This window comes from Mustela lutreola, chromosome 12, assembly GCF_030435805.1.
Source record: "Mustela lutreola isolate mMusLut2 chromosome 12, mMusLut2.pri, whole genome shotgun sequence".
Lineage (NCBI taxonomy): Eukaryota > Metazoa > Chordata > Mammalia > Carnivora > Mustelidae > Mustela > Mustela lutreola.
This window is the reverse complement of record NC_081301.1, coordinates 26,361,653-26,381,255: the sequence shown is the minus strand read 5'-3', so window position 1 is coordinate 26,381,255 and position 19,603 is coordinate 26,361,653. Positions and strand designations below refer to the sequence as shown.

The following is a 19,603-nucleotide window of genomic DNA, read 5'->3' as shown; positions in this document are numbered from 1 at the left end:
TCTGGACAGGCCTCAGCACCAGGTGTCCTGAAGGAGATATGTGTGTGCATGTGTGTGCCTGGGTGTTACCAAGGGGTGCTGGGCCAGGGGAGCTGGAGAGTGGCGATTAATTGTAAGAGAGAGCCCGATGCTCAACGGAAGCTTTTCTTTCCCCTCTTTGATATCTCCCTTATCCAGCTCTGGGCTCTGTTTGCTTCAAATTCTAGAAGGAAATAAATGCTTCTTAGCAGCACAGGACCCAAAGCAACTGGAAGGAGAGAAGTTGGAGCCAGGATGGGTGGGTTGGGCAAAAGAAAGAAAAAAATGAAAGTGCCCTTTGGAGGATATTAGAGGCATGTGTTTAAGCTCTCCGTTTAGTTTTTGGATCGAGTTTTTCTGGCAACAAAAATGAAAACACAATTGTTTACTGAAAAAGTATGATTTTTGTTAGATGTCTGTTCTCACCATTTTTAAGAATTTACTGCTAAAATTCACAATAAGCCATGAAGCTGAGGTTTCCGATTCACAGCCGAGAGACTAATGTGGGAGAAGGATTCAGACACCAGTCGCTCTGCCTCTGCGACCACAGTAAAGGCCTTCTCTTAGTTGTTACCAACTAAGAGTTGCGTAGGACTTCATCCCACTGAATTCATGGCCCACCAGCCCTATTCCCAGGTTATAGAAACCAGCCTCAGAAGGGTAAAATATGTGGGGTTTTATTTTAAACAATTAAACAATTCAATCAGTTTTTAATTTCTTAAATAAAATTCTCAAAAAATAATTCTTAAATATTTCTTAAATAAGTAGCCAGTTTACCTGGGAAGGCAACAAAGCAGCATGGACCTGTAAAACAAATAATAAATTCCTCTCCTTGCAATCAGAACCAGTAACCTTATCATTGTATTTATCCCAGGCAAGGAAGGCACAGGATTAGACAGCAGACAGAGAAAACAGAGGAAACAAGAAGAGGCATCAAGAAGGGAGTGTTACATCAGTGCAGGAAATCTTTGCAAATCTGACTGTGGATGAATCACTCACCTTTCCCCTCTTCTTTATTCAGACAGGGTCTTACATTTGAATCTGGTGGAGGATCATCCCTGAGATTCAGTGTTGGCTGCTTCTGAAATGCGGGATGTCTGGCGGCAGCCTATGGCAGCCTTCCAAGTAAGGATAACTTTGTTTACAGAGTGATATTGTTTCTCTTCCTTTGTCAACTAAAGTCACTGTATGCTGCAGGGCAAAAACCCAGTGGACAGCAGGTTTGTTTCCTTCTAAAGCAATACCATGTTTTCCTTGACTGTGTCTATCTGTGAGTATGTCCAGGGCCTTGAGACCAGTGCATATCAGAAACTGGTCTGCAGATTCCAGCATCTTTCCTTTGCTGTCATGACTAGGGAATGACCACAGGAAAGTCCAAAAATTGTGATAAAGCAGCCAAATCTCTCTTTCCCTGTGAGAGAAGACCAAAGCTCTCACTCATCCAACGCCCTTTCCAGAGCTCCGGTAGAGAGGTGGACCATGTCAGCTTATTTGTCTTTCCAGATGCCCTGGTTTCCTATGTCACCCGCTCTTCTCTGCAGCCACTTGCTTTATTACTTTTTTATTTGCAGGAGGTTAGAGAAGGGGAGGCAGGAAAGCTTCCGAGGAGGTGAGCTTATCACTAAGTGGCCCTGTGGGTCCTGTGAATGGAGTGACATTAATGTCCATGAGAATTTACAGCTTCTGCTGGCTCTGCAAAGATGTTTGTCTAAGGACCACTGGTAAAACAGAGTCAGCTGCAGGTGAAATCTTGCTTCTTTGGGCATACTTTTTGGTATTTCGCTTGTTTGGGAGCAGTATTTTGTTTTGTCAAGGATGATAACTTGTTATGTCACTTTATAATCAAAGCATATAATTTCTCATATGAAATGGAAAAATTGGCTGTAACGCCTTGCATCACACCTAGGACCCCATGCAAAACAATGGGATAGAGAGTTTGGTACTTGGCCCCCAGTTAGGGCTCAATATCACCCCCGAGGTCAAAGAGTATCTGCTGTCCTGTCACAGCCTGCTAGCTAGTCTTCTCACATCTTTTCTTGCCCATCCTGGGTACAGCAGCCAGAATGCTCTTCTCTTCTCCTTAAAGAAACAAACAATTACCAAAACCCTCCCATGGCCTTGGAAACATTCATTCCATAGAAACAAGCTATGTGTCCTGGGACAGAAGGCTGGGGGCAGCTGTTTGGAGAAATGAGTCAGCGCTGTCTTGCATTCATTCAACAAATGTCTTATCAAGCAGCTTTTATGAGCAGCGAGCACAGTTTGTGGGGTTTAGTGATTAACGAAGCTAAGTCCTTGCCCTCTTGACATTTACAGTGTATAGCAGGCAAGCCAATGAGCAAGTAAACCAGAATGAGATTTGCTTTGAAGAATTCACCATGGTGATGGGGCTTCCTTAAAACACCAGAGTCTAAGGAATTTTAATTTACCGAATAAAGTTTCACAGAAAGATAACACCTGTGACCAAGAGTCACACCCACACACCTACGAATTAATCGTAAAATAATGAGCACAGTTTTATTTGGGAAATGCAGAGTAGATTATCATAATATAAAATTCACGACAAGAAGCAAGACAAAGAAGGCCATTTTTATATTGATATGGGGTTTATTCTCTTAATCAATGAAGCTTCCATGAGTCTTCATGTTTCAAATGCATTGTATCTTAAAATATAAAGATCTAAACCAAGTAGTCCTGGAAAAACTGAAAGGAGGGAACAGACATGAAGCAGTGGAGGGTGATTTTCATACAGCTCTGTCAAAGAGATTAAAACAGACCAAAACTTCCAAGAAGGAGGTGAAGAATCGATTTACTGGAGGTATATTAAAACACTTTATTTATTTATTTATTTTTTAGACACTTTATTTTTCAAACAGGATACTTACCTCCTTTTCTATTGCTTATGGATCATTTATAAGAGTTGATCATATGTTTTACCAAATAGAAGTTCTCAATGAATATCCCAAAGCAAAAAAATAGAGAGCATATCTTTGACAATACCACAGTGAAATTAGAAATTAATGGAAAATTGTTTCCAAAAAATACCACCATAAAGAAATTTTAAAAATACTTTCAAAAAGAAAAATTAAAATAAACAGCAGATGTTAGAAACTAATGACAACAATAGTATAAATGGAAACACAGAGTGACACCAAAGGTATGTCAGAAGAAAATTCATAGCCTGAAAATTAATAAAATAAACATTCAATCTAAGAATGGGAGGTGGAGAGAGAATGAAATAAACATAAGCAAATGAGAAAGAACAGATTTAATAGAGTAGACATCGATACATTAGAAAATCATAAAAATGTTGGAACCCAGGGGTAGTTTTCAAAAAGAACAATAAAATGTATAAGATTCTGCAAAGCTAATCAAGAAGAGAGAGAACAGATATTGTGAGAACTGTGAAAGGCAACACAAATACCGGTAGATAAATTTTTTTATTTTCATTTTTTAAGAGATTTTATTTATTTATTAGAGAGAGCATGAGCGGGAGGGAGGGACAGAGGGAGAGGGAGAAGCAGGCTCCCCACCAAGCAGAGACCTCAACATGGGGCTCGATCCCAGAGCTATAGGATCAAAGGCAGACTCTTAACTGATAGAGCCACCCAGGTGCTCCAGATATATATATATTTTTTAAAAATCATCAAATAGCTGTATATAACACTTTATTAATGATTTTGAAAATGTCAAAGTTTATATGTCAAAGTACCAAAATTAACTTAAGAGATAGAGCACCTGAAGGAACAAAACCTACCTGAAAGGATTTACTAGTGAATTCTATTATCAAGAACTAGCTAATCCATATGATGAATGAATTGATGGCTGCATACACAGTAGGGACGGAAGAAGGGATGGATGGATGGATGGATGGATGGATGGATGGATGGATGGATTGGGTCCTGGAAATGCAGAATTGGGGATTGGAAAGGGAGTTAGAAATGAGAGGGGAGGAAGGAGTTTTAAGATTGGATAAATAAAGCTGATGCTTGACCTCCAGCCAAAATGACCTTGGCCCACAACCACCTGGGCTGACAGAAATCCCTTCTGAAACCCTCGGGTTTGGTCTCTCCTGAAGCTGACAACCCCTGCACGGAAGACTAGAGGTCCAGTGTTCACAAGCTAATCCAGACAGATCAATTAAGCCAGTAGAACCAGGCTCTCCTAGCGACCTGCCTTTCCCTCACCAGGGGTCTGCAGGTGCAGTCTCTCCAGGGGGCAGTGGGAGCCATGAATAGTAAGGGTTTTAGCTTGAGCACACAGAGGCGTTTAGCTGCCCAAACTTAATCCCCCAATAATCGGATTATGTAAATTCCTCCTTCAACCCCTTCCCGGGAGGAACTGGACCTAGCCCCTAACTCCCAGCACTGGGAGACTGGGATAGGAGAGGGCCCATCATCTGAAGAATCACTGCTGGTGGCATGGTGCCCCCAAATGTTTCCCCATTTTAACAATGATAAAGGCAGCAATAGTGTGTAAGACAGGTTTGAGAAGAAAACAGATGTCGACCTTGGTCAGTTGTGCCCCTTTCTCTGAAGCTCGTGTCCAGCTGTGCACAGATCCCACTTACAGCTTCTTGTTTTATTTTGCATCACACGTTTCTGATCTTGTGGTCCAGTTGCCACAATTCTTTTTTTTACAATCTCAGAATATGCCACTAAGTACATATATTCCCTTACAAGCTTTCGGCTAAGATAAAGGTTGTATAAGCCCTTGGTTTAAAATATAACCTCCGGTCTATCAGAATTGTGAAATAACAGGGCATGGTAGAAAAGCATGGGCAGTGGGAGGCCACAGTTCCACTTCCACAGAGCACAGAGAAGACAGAAGAGCAGAAAGAGGACAACTTGGGGATGTTTGCTGGAAATATCAAGTAGTGTTTCTAAAGGCCCCCTTTGTGCACAAGTTGGCCAATTAATTTTGTCCAACTCACCCTCCAATTCATCCCTTGCATTGCCACCAGAATGAGCCTTGTATCCTGTAAATCTAAACGGATGGCTCCCATCTTCAGTCCACACAGCTGGTGTCACATGACTGTCTTCTCCACTCCTACCAGTGTAATTCCTGCAATCTTCTCCATTCTTCACCCCAGATACCCAGGCAACTGGGACCACTGCCTTTTTTTTTTTTTTTTTTAAATATTTTATTTATTTATTTGACAGAGAGAGATCACAGGTAGGTAGAGAGGCAGGCAGAGAGAGAGAGAGAGGGAAGCAGGCTCCCTGCCGAGCAGAGAGCCCGATATGGGACTCGATCCCAGGACCCCGAGATCATGACCTGAGCCAAAGGCAGCGGCTTAACCCACTGAGCCACCCAGGCGCCCTGGGACCACTGCTTTTTTAGATACACTTTAGATGGCCCTGTACTAGCCCTCCTCCAGTACCCAGCTGGGGCCCATTTCCCACATTCTGGATCACGTTCTGGGTATCCAGGACCCTGGGAATTTCTGCTCCAGTGGCCATTTTTAGAACCTACACAGGGATCTTCCTTAGGTCCATGTGACCTGGAAGTCCACATCATACACATAAGGCCCTTCACAGAGTAGAACAGAGCTAAGCAGTGAGAACAGAATGGGAATGGGTCAGGAGTCTCCATTGGTTCCTTTCTCCTGCGTCCCACAAATGTCAGAGGCAGCGTTGTGTCAGGGCCTGGTTTAGATGCCATCCCTCCCACAAGCAATCTCTGATCCTCCAACTAGAATTAGTGTTCCTCCCCATTTCCAAGTTCATACTCTCTGACACTCAGGACTGTCTTGTATTTAGTCATTTTTGTCATGTCTCTCCCTCCCAAAGGCTGTGAATTCCACGAAGTCAGATGTAGCATTTTCTTCACCTTCTCACCTCCCGAGACTCTAGCAATTCATGCAACAGCTTTTTAAATTTATAATTAGAACTGCATTTTTTTTTTTTTTTGAGGAGGGGGACAAATAACCCCAAAGTCTCAGTGACTTACACCAGCAAAGATTTAACCCTCACTCATGTTACATGAGAACCATGGTTGGTTATGGGTTTGCTCCATGCCTTTCAGGCTGAAAGAGCAACCCCAAACATAACTTTCACGTGATAGCCCAACTAGAATCACTCTTAAAGCTCCCACTCCATCACCCCAGACAGCAGGTCTGCTCACATTTCATTGGCTGATGCAAGTCACATGGCTAAGCCCAGCGGTGGTTGGGGAAGTCTTCTCCCATCACCTACAGGGAGGCACTGTCAGTCCATGGCAATGGGTGGGGCTATATAATCCTCTCCCAGGGAAGCGAGCCAGTAGCTGTCCTTACAATCCTATCACTGTCCCTATTTTCCAGATGAGGAGACTGAGGGAGGAAGAAGTTATATAATTGGCCTAGGATCACATAAATGGGGTGGACCAGAGATTTCTTTTATTTCTTTTTTATTTTTTAATTAACATATAATGTATTATTTGCCTCAGGGGTATAGGTCTGTGAATCATCAGGCTTACACATTTCAAAGCACTAACCATAGCACATACCCTCCCCAGTGTCCATAACCCAGCCACCCTTTCCCCACACCACTCACACCTCCAGCAACCCTGTTTTTTTCCTGAGATTAAGAGTCTCTTATGGTTTGTTTCCCTCCCGATCCCATCGGTTCATTTTTTCCCTCCCTACTCCCCATGGCCCACTTGCCCTGCCCCTCAAGTTCCTCATATCAGAGAGATCATATGATAATTGTCTTTCTCTGATTGACTAATTTCACTTAGCATAATACCCTCTAGTTCCATCCACGTCACAAATGGCAAGATTTCATTTCTTTTGATGGCTGCATAGTATTCCATTATATATATATACCACCTCTTCTTTATCCATTCATCTGTTGATGGACATATAGGTTCCTCCCGTAGTTTGGCTATTGTGGACATTGTTGCTATAAGCATTTGGGTGCACACGCCCCTTCGGATCACTACCTTTGTATTTTTAGGGTAAATACCCAGTAATGCAATTGCTGGGTTGTAGGGTAACTCTATTTTCAACTTTTTGAGGAACCTCTATGCTGTTTTCCAGAGTGGCTATTTCCTGACTGGTTAATTTGAGCCATTCTGACTGGTGTGAGGTAGTATCGCTTTGTGGTTTTGATTTGTATTTTCTTGATGATGAGTGATGTTGAGCACTTTTTCATGTGTCTTGTTGGCCATCTGGATGTCTTCTTTGCAGAAATGTCTGTTGGTGTCTTCTGCCCATTTCTTGATTGGATTATTTGTTCTTTGGGTGTTCTTTGGGTGTTCTTTGGGTGTTGAGTTTGATAAGTTCTTTATAGATTTTGGATACTAGCCCTTTATCTTCTCCCATTCTATTGGTTGTCTTTTGGTTTTGTTGACTGTTTCCTTTGCTGTGCAAAAGCTTTTGATATTGAGGAAGTCCTGATAGTTCATTTTTGCCTTTGCTTCCCTTGCCTTTGGCGATGTGTCTAGGAAGAAGTCGCTGCAGCTGAGGTCGAAGAGATTACTGCCTGTGTTCTCCTCTAGGGTTTTGATGGATTCCTGTCTCACATTGAGGTCTTTCATTCGTTTTGAGTCTATTTTTGTGTGTGGTGTAAGGAAATGGTCTAGTTTCATTCTTCTTCATGTTGCTAACTTTCCCAACACCATTTGTTGAAGAGGCTGTCTTTTTTCCACTGGACATTCTTTCCTGCTTTGTCAAAGATTAGTTGACCATAGATTTAAGGGTCTGTTTCTGGATTCTCTATTCTGCTCCATTGATCTCTGTGTCTGTTTTTGTGTCAGTGCCATGCTTAGACCAGAGGTTTCAACCTGGGTAATGCAACACCTGAATCCTTTACTCTTATCCACTATGCTGTAATGCATTGTGAGTTTATTGTACTAAATTCTATGCTGGGTCCTTCAGAGAATGTGATGTCTAGAAATTAATTACTTATTCATTCATTAATCAACCAATGTTTGATGAATGCCTATTCACTGGGGTTGGGAGGAGATAGAATATATAAGTAAAATATTACTAAATTGGGGGTGGTGATGGTGATGCCTGGGTGGCTCAGTGGGTTAAAGCCTCTGCCTTCAGCTCAGGTCATGATCCCAGGGTCCTGGGATGGAACCCCACATCAGGCTCTCTGCTCAGCAGGGAGCCTGCTTCCCTTCCTCTCTCTCTCTCTCTCTCTGCCTGCCTCTCTGCCTACTTGTGTTCTCTGTCAAATAAATAAAATCTTTTTTAAAAATTACTAAATGGGAATGAGCACTAAAGAAAATAAAGCAGGGTAGGTTGATGAAGAGTCCCTATGCGTGTGAAGTACAATGTTAGATGTGATTCTCAGAGACTCTGCATGAGAAGATGACGTTTGACCAAAGATCTGAAGGATCTCAGCTCCTTGAGGGTAGGGATTTGTGTCTGTGTCTGTTTTGTTTGAAGTTGTCTCCCTGCACCTGAGCAGGGTAGGCCATAGTAGGTGATAATGATGGAATGAATGAATGGAGGTGGGGGTGGAGGTGGGAAACTATATGGATAACTTGGAGGCAGAGTGTTGGAGGCAGAGACAGCAATGCAAAGGCCCTGAGGCAGGAGGGTGTTTGGTGTGTTCCTGAAACAACAATGGTCAGGGTGGCTACATTTGACTAAACCACAGGAAGAGAAGAAGGAGACAGGTCAGGTGAAGAGTATTTTAGGGGCCATTGTGAAGACTTCAGATTAACTCTCAGTGAAATGGAGAGCCACATAAGGGTTCTGAACAGGAAGTGACATGAATCCAAACTGGATTTTCATAGGTTTCTTCTGGGTGATGCTGGATATCAGAGACTGCATAGAAGAAGAAAGCCGAGTAGAAGGCCACTGAAATAACCAAGCTGTGTGCTGAGCACTGTGGACCCGGAGATGCCTGAACCGGGTGTCTGCCCAGTGCAGTGACCACTGTGTATCACTGTGCATCTTCATCTCTTGGAATGTTTAGTGAAAACGCAGATTTCGGATCCCACCCCCACAACCGCTGATCTAGTGGGTCTGGGTTGTGGGCCTGGGAAGCGGGGCAACAGGGAGTGGGGAGGGAAGGGGGGGACTCCCGTGCAGGAAGGGGTCCCGTGAGTCCCGGAGACAAAGGACCGCGTCCTATAAAGGCAGCGGTGGCGGCGCGGCGTCCAGGCGAGGGCGCACACGGCCAGCCACGGCGACAACGACGGCGCGGTCTCCCGGCTCCAGGCGAGGAGGTGCGTAGACCCGGGGTGGGTGGGGGTGGGGGGAGTGGGCGCTACCCGGGCCGGGTTCGTGGGCCAGCCGGTCTCCCGCGCAGCCCCGGAATCCGAGCCTCACTCGCCCGGGAGGACAGAGGTGTGGAGGCGACTTGGTAGCAGCTACCAAGTCGACTCAGTGAGAAGACCCGGGGGTTTCTGAGTAGGGGTGGTGGCGCGACTACGGGGGAGCAAAGCGATGCCCTTGTGCGTCGGCCTGGCTGCTTCACCTTGGTATGCGATGCTGAACGCACCCCGCAGCACCCCCGAGGGCCGTTAGGGTAGCTTCTGCGTCTGGGTGAGCTACTTCCCCGCACCTGGTAGGTGCGTAACTTGAGCGCCGGCTGCTTTCCTGGATGCAGACTTCAGGCTAGGGGGAGTGAAGGTTATAAAAAAGAAAAGACAGAAGTAAGGAAGTGAAGTGGGCTGGGGCTACAGGTTGGGCGCGGTGGGCGGAGAATTCAGGTGTGTCAGGCGACGAGGCGCAGGTGGAAGAGGCAGCTCTCCGGGAGAGCGGGGTGCCCTCCCAAAGACAGTTACTCACGGTGAATGTATTTATTTAGAGCATCAACGTGCAGAGTTGAACACATACTATTATGTGTATGTGTTCCGATTTTTAAAGGACATATGTATTCTATATAAAGGATCTATATTATATTTACGCACACCAAACTGGCTACTGCTGGGGAGTAGGATTGAATAGATAGATAGAGACACTTCTATTTTTTAACTTTATGCACTTGTGTACTGCTTGTTTGTCTGTTTCTTGGATGAGCATGTGTTACTTCTATAATGATTTCAAAAGGCAAAACTATTCCCAGTGTTGGAGTTTCTGTACCTTTCCCTAACCCAATTCTATAGGCTACCTTCCATCTCTTTCTTTCTGGAGTCTGTTTTCACTTATTTTCAAGAAAAAGACAAAAGAAGAGACAAATGCACATGACCAAATGACTGGAGGAGAAATTTTAAGTCTTATGAACAAAGAGCCATGTGAGTCCGAACGCCTGGGACAGGCCACCGCAGGAATGTTCTTGGTGCCCCAGGCTCTGTGTGCAGAAACCACTGTCACAAAAAAGCAGCAATCCCTTTTGGGGGCATTGGTCACTTTCTGTAGGTGCGTAACTGTCATTCTTCTCTCTGGTAACTTGTTAACTTCAGTGGTGACAATCTAATAGAGAGAAGTTTGTGCACACCTATATTCCTATATTCCTACTATTTTTACCATTACATTCCTCTTGCCTAGGCATTCCTAACCCCAGGTCCGTGACACCTACCCAACCAGAGGCATGGAACTAAAAATCAGGGGTTCTATATGCTTGGGTGGGAAAAAATTACATCTTCATTTCCAGTAACCTTTGATCTAAATTTACCATTTTCTTTATTTATTAATGTAGGTAATAAAAAGTAGTACTAGTGATGAGGTCACCAATAGAAATCTTAAATACCTTAATCCACAGACATTGCATATCTTTTGATTACATATCACTGTGTAGAAATTATAGTAATAAATACTTTATATGTTAAAAACAAAACATTATTACTGTTTTGCATTTTAAAATTATTTTAATAATTATTTGGTGATTTTATGTGTTATGTATTTCAGTTCATGCATTTAAAATAATTATTCTGAAGAGGGAACAAAAGGCTTTTTACTTTATGTATTTTGAATCATTGTTCTGGGAGATTGAGTCCTCTCTTAGGCTTCCCCAGACTCCCAGAAGAAACCATGGTGCAAAAAGTTTATGTACTCTGACCTAGCAGAAGTCGGTGGTGACGAAGATGCATCAATACAGAGGCGTGGGACACACGGCTGTGCCACTTACTCCCCATGTGACCTGGGACAACATGTTTTACCTCTGTTTTGACATCTATCAGATGTTTTCTGATTCTGTGGCATCTGGTGCATTTTTTAAGCTCTTAAATTATTCTGAAATCAAGCTTAGCAGTAATCAATCCTTACAACTGGAAAAGCACTAAGTGCAATTTTCCTTTGATTTAATGAGTACATTAGTAATTTCCCAGTGACCACTGCTTTGAATTTTCCCAGCTTGTTAAAGAACTGATTTCTATTTCCCCCTGTGGAGGAGAGTAACACCCTTGAGGATAAATCAACAAGGCATTATTAAGCTCCTTCTAGGATGGCAGGCTACATTTCTGAAGCCCATCTTTTCCTTTCCTGATTTCCTCTGTCTGCTTCTAGCACAATAGAATCGAGCCCTCTTAGAAGAGAACACCAGTTAGTTTATCCTGCTTAATCTTTTTCTTCCAGCTTGAAAAAGACGCTCCCCCCCCTCCCCCGACCCCGACCACAAGGGACCAGAGTTGACTTAGTGAGTGAGCTAAACTCTCTTTTGACAAGAGAAGCTTGAAAATAACTTTGCTCCCACAGTCCCGGCTGCAACGCAGCCAGCCTCAGTGTAAGCTAAACTGGATAGTTTTCTATCTTAAAATCCCTTAATTTAGGTTCAAACTGTCATATGTTAATTTTACTTGGTTACAGTTCTGACAACACTCATATTTTTTATTGTAGATAAAAGATGAGGCTATTTAGACATGACCAAGTAAGATCAAAGGCAATAGGCAGGGCACTGTGGCTTTTTAGAGCAGAAAGAGGCCCCCCGCATCACCTGGTCCACCCCCTTCAGTTTGGAAGGATACATGGTATGCCTGGAAGGCCCCTAGAATACCTGGAGTAGGTGCTGCTCTCTCCATTCACAAGGCACTGGTTTCCTCAGGATCCAGCGGGCAGCACCATGTCCGCCACATATGGTCAGTAAGTGTTGATACGTAAGCTCAGAGTGTGTATGATTGTATCTGGATCATGGGTCCTACTAAACGTTTCTCCACAGAGACCCAAGTGGCTGGTGGAAGGAGCCTGAGACCAGCCAGTGAGCTTGGGCTGCCATCCCTTTCCCTTATCGCTGGGTTCTCAACAGAGCCCTCTGTCTCCAATACAGACAGAAGCGGGAAAGGCAACAAGTGCAGGGATGGGGAAGTGTCCTGGGGCCATACGCATGACTGAAAAATGCTATTCTTTGGAGTAACGACCCTTCCCATCTGCATAGGGAAGAGAAACCTTGTATTTATTAAGCACCTATGTAGCAGGCACTGTATTGCCTCATTTATGTATTTATATGCTTCACAGAATATATTATAAAACCTCACAAGAACCCTGGAAATGGCTTTATTTCCATTTTCTAGAGAAGAAATCAAGGCTTAAAGAAGTTAAGTGATTTTCTCAGAATTGTATAACTAAGAAATTGGGAGCTGAGATTCACAGCTGGGTCTTTCTACATTAAGGCCCATAAACTTTTTTAGCTTTTGTCAATTATGAAGCAAATAATATATGAATCCTTTTTAGTTATAAAATTGTACAATATTACCCACCTATGTCAGATAAAACACACCCATCTCCTTTTTCTATCTGCCCCCAACCCATGGTCCTCCCCCAGGGAACCGCGGTCAACAGTTTAGCCTAAATCCATCTAGATATTTTGCTCTGCATACACACACACACACACACACCCCAACACACACATCCATAGACAGATAGAGCAGAACAAACAAATCCATAAATCAAGCTCAGACCTTTTCTACTACACTGTAGCTGCTTCATTAGGAAAGAAAAATGCTATGTTGCAATGAACTGTTTTATTGGTAGAGGTAATAATTGTGATTAATATTTAGTGACCACTGGCTGTGTGCCAGACTCTTCACTAAAGTGGTTTATGTGGATCATCTTATGTGTCCTTACAGGTGGCACCCCGAGTCCCCTTTTACTTACGAGGCATTTGATACACAAAGAGTTTAAGTAGATTGCTCAGCTAAGGAGCAGAAACAAAAATCCAAACCAAGTTCTGGCTCCAAAGCCTCTGTCCTTACCCACACGAAGATGCTTCCATTGGCAACGGATCCCTATAGAGTCAGGGCTTGAGGGTAACAGAGTGCCTTGTTCTAATTAACTGAGATGTCATTTGGTTCCTACCGAAGGGCAGAGATGCCAGCACACAGTGTAGTGAAATGACTTCTGGACCATGTCGGTGGCCCTTGGCCAATCCCAGCAGTGCCTCCAATACTGTCTCTACAACCAACACTGCTTGCGTATGTATGCAGTGTGAGGTAATGCGTGAGAAATGATGCCTGGCACAAAGCAAAGTTAAGTTCCTCAGCTTATGGTTCCCAGAATGCTTTCACATCAAACTGTGAAGAAAGGATGGTATAATTCATGCCCATTGTATAGCTGAGGAACTGAGGCTCGGGTTGGTCAAGTGACTTAGGCAGTGCCTCACAGCTGGTTCATGTTTGCTGCTGTGACCAGAACACACACCCTCTGACAGAGATGGTGGCGTTTCCCTGTGCTGAGCTCCTGCTGGACCTGCCTCCAGGACTGCAGGGATCTGGTGAAGGTACTGCTTCCTTATCACCCAGAGTTTCAGTAGGGATGACGGGTTCCTATTTTCAGAGTAGAGCGCCCACTGCACGCCAGATCTTGGAGGGCTTTGTTTGCTCCTGCATCATCTGCGTTTCCATTAACGCATGTTAATCCAGGCTGCCTGGCAAAAGGGGCCTGTGCCTTTATGGATTAAAAATGGCAAAGGAAAATTTGGCAATAGATGGTGATAATCAGCTCTCCCCAAGTTGGAAAGGTCACCCAAGCACAGGCTTGTGGAGGCCTGAATATTTTCTGTAGCACCCACCTGTCTCTTGTCTTTTCTTCTGGTCATGCCAAATAGCCCCACTTCTGTCTTTCATACAACAGGGGTTCAAGACACTTCATCACTCTGTTCATCCTCTTCTAAACGTGGTCCAGGCTGGATATTTTAGGTCTTGTGCAGTGAGGCCCAACTCTCCAGGTGAGGTTTGTCCGCTAAGAGGGGAGCTGCACTATTATCGTCATTCCCCAAATTATCTTATTAGGGAAATCTAGAACTACAGCTTTTTTTTTTAATTATTTACTTACTTATTTATTTATTCGACAGACAGAGATCACAAGTAAGCAGAGAGGCAGGCAGAGAGAGAGGAGGAAGCAGGCTCCCCGCTGAGCAGAGAGACTGATGTGGGACTCGATCCTAGGACCCTGAGATCATGACCTGAGCCGAAGGCAGAGGCTTAACCCACTGAGCCACCCAGGTGTCCCAGGACTACAGCTTTTATTTATTTATTTATTTTTGAGACTCCATACTTAACTCCCTATTGGCTAAATGTATATTTTATCTGCACAAGCACTAAATCCTATACTATGCCTGATTCTGAATAATTTGGAGGAGTTGGTGATAAATAGTGGGGATACTGGGATAAAACCACCTTGCAACAGGAGGCTTCAAAACAGCTCAGGAGAAAAAGGCTGAAGGGTATTGTTCTTACCCTGTCCTTTTTTCTGCCACATTTTCTTCTCTTATTAGAAAACCCAATAAATAAATAAATAAATATTAAAAAAAAAAGAAAAAAGAAAAAGCAAGCAAGCATACAAACAAAACCCCCAAAACTAAAAATGAGGAAGTGGAATTTCCTAAATTTTGACGTGGGTCAAAAAGATCTAACATCTCAATTCCTTGGCAGGACATGCGACACCCACCATCGCTTACACAGTACTGGCCCTCAGGGCCCTTTCTCTTTCCTGTCTCAGGAGCTCAGACATGACCAGGAAGATCTTCACAAACACCAGGGAGCGGTGGAGGCAGCAGAACGTCAACAGCGCCTTCGCCAAGCTGAGGAAGCTCATCCCCACTCACCCTCCAGACAAAAAGCTGAGCAAAAATGAAACACTTCGCCTGGCAATGAGGTACATCAACTTCTTGGTCAAGGTCTTGGGGGAGCAAACCCTGCAGCAAAGAGGAGTGGCTGCTCAGGGAAACATTCTGGGACTCTTCCCCCAAGGATCCCACCTGCCGGACAGGACTCTACTCGATGACTACCAGGTCCCTTCACTTGACCCAAACCACAGCATTGCGTAGTGGGGCTCCAGCTGTCATCACCCAGGGCAGCCCTTGCTCTGAAGCCACTAGCTGTTGACAGCCTTTTGCATGTTCCAGTGTCAACTTGATGAATAATTTGTGAGGGATGCACTTATGCTTCACGGGAGGTGGCTCAGGGACAGCTGCAGGGAGCCAGACAGAGGCCATGAGGAAGATGGCTTTGGAGTCTGCTACCCCCGGAGCTCCAGACAGAGCAGCCTGCCTCTATTTTATGTATCCAAGATCTGCATAAGATGTTGTTTGGGAGGGGGGAAGCGTAGGTTAAAAACAGGCTTGGAAATCACTGTTTTACTCAGTCTGATTTCAATTATAAGGAAAGAGTTTTCCCATAACAGATCTCAAATGGATGAGTAGAAAATGCTTCCCTCAGAAAACATTTTACTGTTTGTTTTGAAAAATGAGGTATATGTGATCGAGGGTGAACAAAATAAGGTTGATAAATGTGAAGAGAGCCCTCACAGAAACCAACTTGGAGACTTGTGGAAACATGAGAGAGACCCTTCTCACATGTGAGGATTACAGGAACATAGCAGATACATGTGGAAGAGCTCTGCATCCTTTATCCCTGTGGAAATATGAAGTATTACCTGCATTGAACCATTTATATCTTTGTTATCTCTAAAGCTGAATGGTGGATTATATCTGTTAGAGGAAAGGACTTGATAATTTAAGAATTAGAGTTCCTGGTTTTCTTATGAAAAACAGGTAGCTAAAATAGGTTATCTAACCCCTTAGTTGCACATGTCAGACATTAAAACGTTTAATTCGGCCCAAGTTCCTGCTGATTTAAGACCTGTAAAATTCAAATATACTTATGAAAATATGAAAATAATTATGAAAATAAATACTCCCATTTAATGACTCATTTAACAGAGAGCTTAGTTTAAACAAAAGATCTAGAGTAGACAATAGGAATGTAATACCAGACTTTAATGAATTAATGACTTTGTCATTTGTCTTCTTTGCTATGGAGCTTTAGCTCAATCCTATGCCAGGAGGGGTGGTACCTACTAGTCAACGAAACAGCGTCGATCTGGCAGAACTACTCACAACCACGTGCCTCCAATGATTGGATTCAAAGATGGATTCAAGGATGAATCCCATAGCTGAGCCCAGAATACAAATAATGTCATTTGATTGTCTCTGGGACATGTTATTACCCTAAAGTTCTTGACAGTACATTGGTTTCAAAACCTTCTGAAGCACAGGTAGGAAATTGATGGATTTGCAATTATGGGATTCCAGTGTATACATAATAGATGAATTTAAATTTCCTGTGACTCTAGAAAGAGGGTATTGATTTATGGAAGGTTGAAGTAAGCCTCTTTAGTTTGGTGATCAGAAAAAAAGCCAGATGTGGCTCCCCCAGAATCTCATTCCCCGCAAATAACAAGGTCGTAATGCCATTAACATCTACACAGCATTCCCACTCATAGCCCAAAGCATTTATCCAATGCAATATGTTTTCCTTCTAGGTCCTTTCTTTTTTTTTTTTTAATATTTTATTTATTTGAGAGAGAGTGAGAGAGCATGAAAGGGGAGAAGTTGAGAGGGAGAAGCAGACTCTCCATGGAGCTGGGAGCCTGATGTGGCACTTGATCCCGCACCTCGGGATCACGACCTGAGCCAAAGGCAGTCGCCCAACCAACTGAGCCACCCAGGCGCCCCTAGGTCCTTTCTTTAAATTGTGTTCTGTACACTTCCCTATGGACCCAGAATAGTCCGGGGAAACTACGCACAGAGACTAAGGGACTTCCTCCTCATGTGCATTTCTTGCTCATGAGTTTATATAGACTTAAATTTGTCCCCAGACTACCAACTGATAGTATATCTCAAAGCTTTGATGACAATTGTCAATTGAAAAACATTACTTACTCTCTCATCTGGCATTAAATTAAAATAACACTTTTGATAGTGTTTTTTATATTAGCTTCCTATTAACATGTTGCTGAGGAGGACACAGAGGACCTCTTTGCCTGAATGTAGGATTTTACTGTTCTTCTCAGAATTAGGGCCCTTTTCTGCTGTTGGAACCATGTCTGTGAGTACAGAGAACCTTTCCACTGAAGTGTAAGAGAGTGCTCCTGAAAAGTCATGAGGAGATTGAGTTATCATTAAACTATATGAGGGGGATAATGATTTAAAGAAACCCTGCAGGAAATTCCCTTGATAAATGAATAAACACTTAAAATATTACTTGATGTAATTCACCTCTTAAATTATTCTGCAAGCTTTGATTTTGGTATATCATGTTGTGTGGGGTTAAAATGACTGTCAAAAGGAACTGTAGGAACACATGGATCAAAACCTTTGGCAGGGTATTCCTAAGACTGGAAGCGAATTCAAACATTGCTCTGTGGTCATCCTTGGTGTCTTATACTCAACTTATACAGTGCAGTGGTAAGAATTTTCCATTAAAACACATTCTAGTTCACTGATGGTACATATCTTTTTGGATTATCGAAACCCAACAAAAAAGTGTAGGCGGATTATATCATCTATGCTACTCTGTTACTTGAAAAAAAAATGTTTGGTCTGCTATGGACACTAATAGAAACTTCTGGAAACCAGATATAAACAGGGCGCTTGATTTATATCAATCGTGAGATTGGCTAGTTTCATCCTCATTTTATAGAGAAGAAAATAGGTCCAGAGTGTTATGAAGTGACTTTTCGGAGGTCCCATGGACAATAAATGGAAACTCAAGACATGGGTGCCTGATTTCTTGACCCAGTGTCCAAACTTTCTACAGACCTGTTCAACCTCTAAGTTTTTTAGGATTGAAAACAGATAAGCACCTTACTGTCATGCTTACCTCTTTTCAACGGAGTTCAGTAATCTTCATATGCTTTTTTATTGAAGTTGATTTATTGTGCTTTATAGAATGTGATTAGATGTATTAACCAAAGATTTTTTATTGATATGTTTTATGAGTTTTTAACCATTGAATTTGCTATTGAACTATTAATTTATTGCAAATAATTTATTTAAGAAAAGAAATTATTCTTAACAAAAAGAATTTCATCAATTTACTAAGCTTTTCCACCTATTCTCTCCAGCCTCACAACCACTGTTCTGGCTTTGACCCCCTCCCCCACCATTATCTTTAGTCTAGAAAAAAATCTAACATGCCCTCGTTAATCTTTCTTTTCTCTCTCTCTCTCTCTCTTTACCTCTGGCTCTCTCTTCATTTCACCTTACACACCTTCACCCTCACTATCTTTAAACCACAGCTGGGATCAGATCACTCCCTAGCTATCAAACCTTCAGCATCTTGTTTACATGCTCATGAAACTACCTCACTTGATGGTCCCCAGACATGTTCCACTTCTTAATATCTCTGACTTTTCTCTTGTGATTCTACTTGCAGGCATGAATGTTCCCATTCTCCTTCTACTCACCCTTCCACCTGCACCAAATTCCATTCAATACCATCCTTCATGACTGATCTTCAATGCCACTCCTTCACAAAGCTGGACTCCTCTTAAAACCATCTTTTACATGAAGTCCTCCTAGATTTCCACCATTCAACTTGAACTCTCCTTTCTTAGAATTCCTTTTGTGCATCGTGACCCTTACTTCCTCTACTCTAGGTTACAGATTTCTGTGTGTATTCTGTCCCCCTTCTCCAGTAAGCTAAGATCTCCTAAGGAGAGAGATGGTTTCTAACATTTACTCCTCAGAACAGCCCTGCAAGAGACCTCACTTTCAAAAAGAGAAGACTGTATCAAGATTGCCTCTGTTAAGAATAATCCTCTAGCCTCCCCTAAAAGAGGACATTGAAATGAAATTTGAACAGGCTGTGTTTTCCTGAGAAACCCAAAGTCTAATGCTCTTCTTAACACTTTGTTTCTCATTTCTATTCAATGTGCCCCTGACAGCACCTGCCTTAGGAGGTTTCCCCACCTAAGAATGGTTTGAGATGGCCAAAATATGTAAAAGTTATGCACAATTGGCTTTGTCCTTAAAAAGGCAAAAGATGAAAGGAGTATGAGAGAATGGACAGCTTAACTGCTGACCCACAGGCCAAAGGTTAGTTAAAAGTCACATCCTTAAATAAAAAGGTCAAAGATAAGGAGGGAATCTAAAAGTCCAATGGCCATGCAAAGCAAGGGATTTAAAGTGGCAGGTGTTAGAAAGGAAAGCCAAGGAATGAATGCACTCAAAGGACCTCAGGAAGCCAGGGGCACAGTCTCCTAAAACCGCTTTTGCTTCTGGTACTGTTTGGTTTACCAGAAATAGGGAAATGCTCTGTCTTACTTTCTCTTTCTTGCTAATGACCTATCACCAAGAGATCTTAAAGAGCACTCAATTTTAACATAAATATGCATACATTTAGTTAGGTTTGTAATCTGCCAAATAAATTTAACAATTTAACTTCCAGAGCTCGAGAATTTCCTGGTAGTCAAGTGAAGCAAACT

General features: G+C 42.9%; 1 protein-coding gene across 1 annotated transcript; it reads left to right on the top strand.

The window, feature by feature from the left end:
* Window positions 1-1,044: 1,044 nt before the first annotated feature.
* On the top strand, window positions 1,045-18,137 carry TAL2 (TAL bHLH transcription factor 2). The gene is made up of 2 exons (XM_059143023.1): window positions 1,045-1,143; window positions 14,810-18,137. The coding sequence occupies exons 1-2, from the start codon at window positions 1,112-1,114 to the stop codon at window positions 15,159-15,161; spliced, it is 384 nt and encodes a 127-aa protein (XP_058999006.1). The 5' UTR covers window positions 1,045-1,111; the 3' UTR covers window positions 15,162-18,137.
* Window positions 18,138-19,603: the final 1,466 nt, after the last annotated feature.

Bases quoted from the DNA above. Each gene is read 5' to 3' on its own strand.
- TAL2 (XM_059143023.1), top strand. From the start codon at position 1,112: ATGTCTGGCGGCAGCCTATGGCAGCCTTCCAA. The intron at 1,144-14,809 runs GTAAGGATAACT...ACTGGCCCTCAG, and splicing joins AGCCTATGGCAGCCTTCCAA to GGCCCTTTCTCTTTCCTGTC.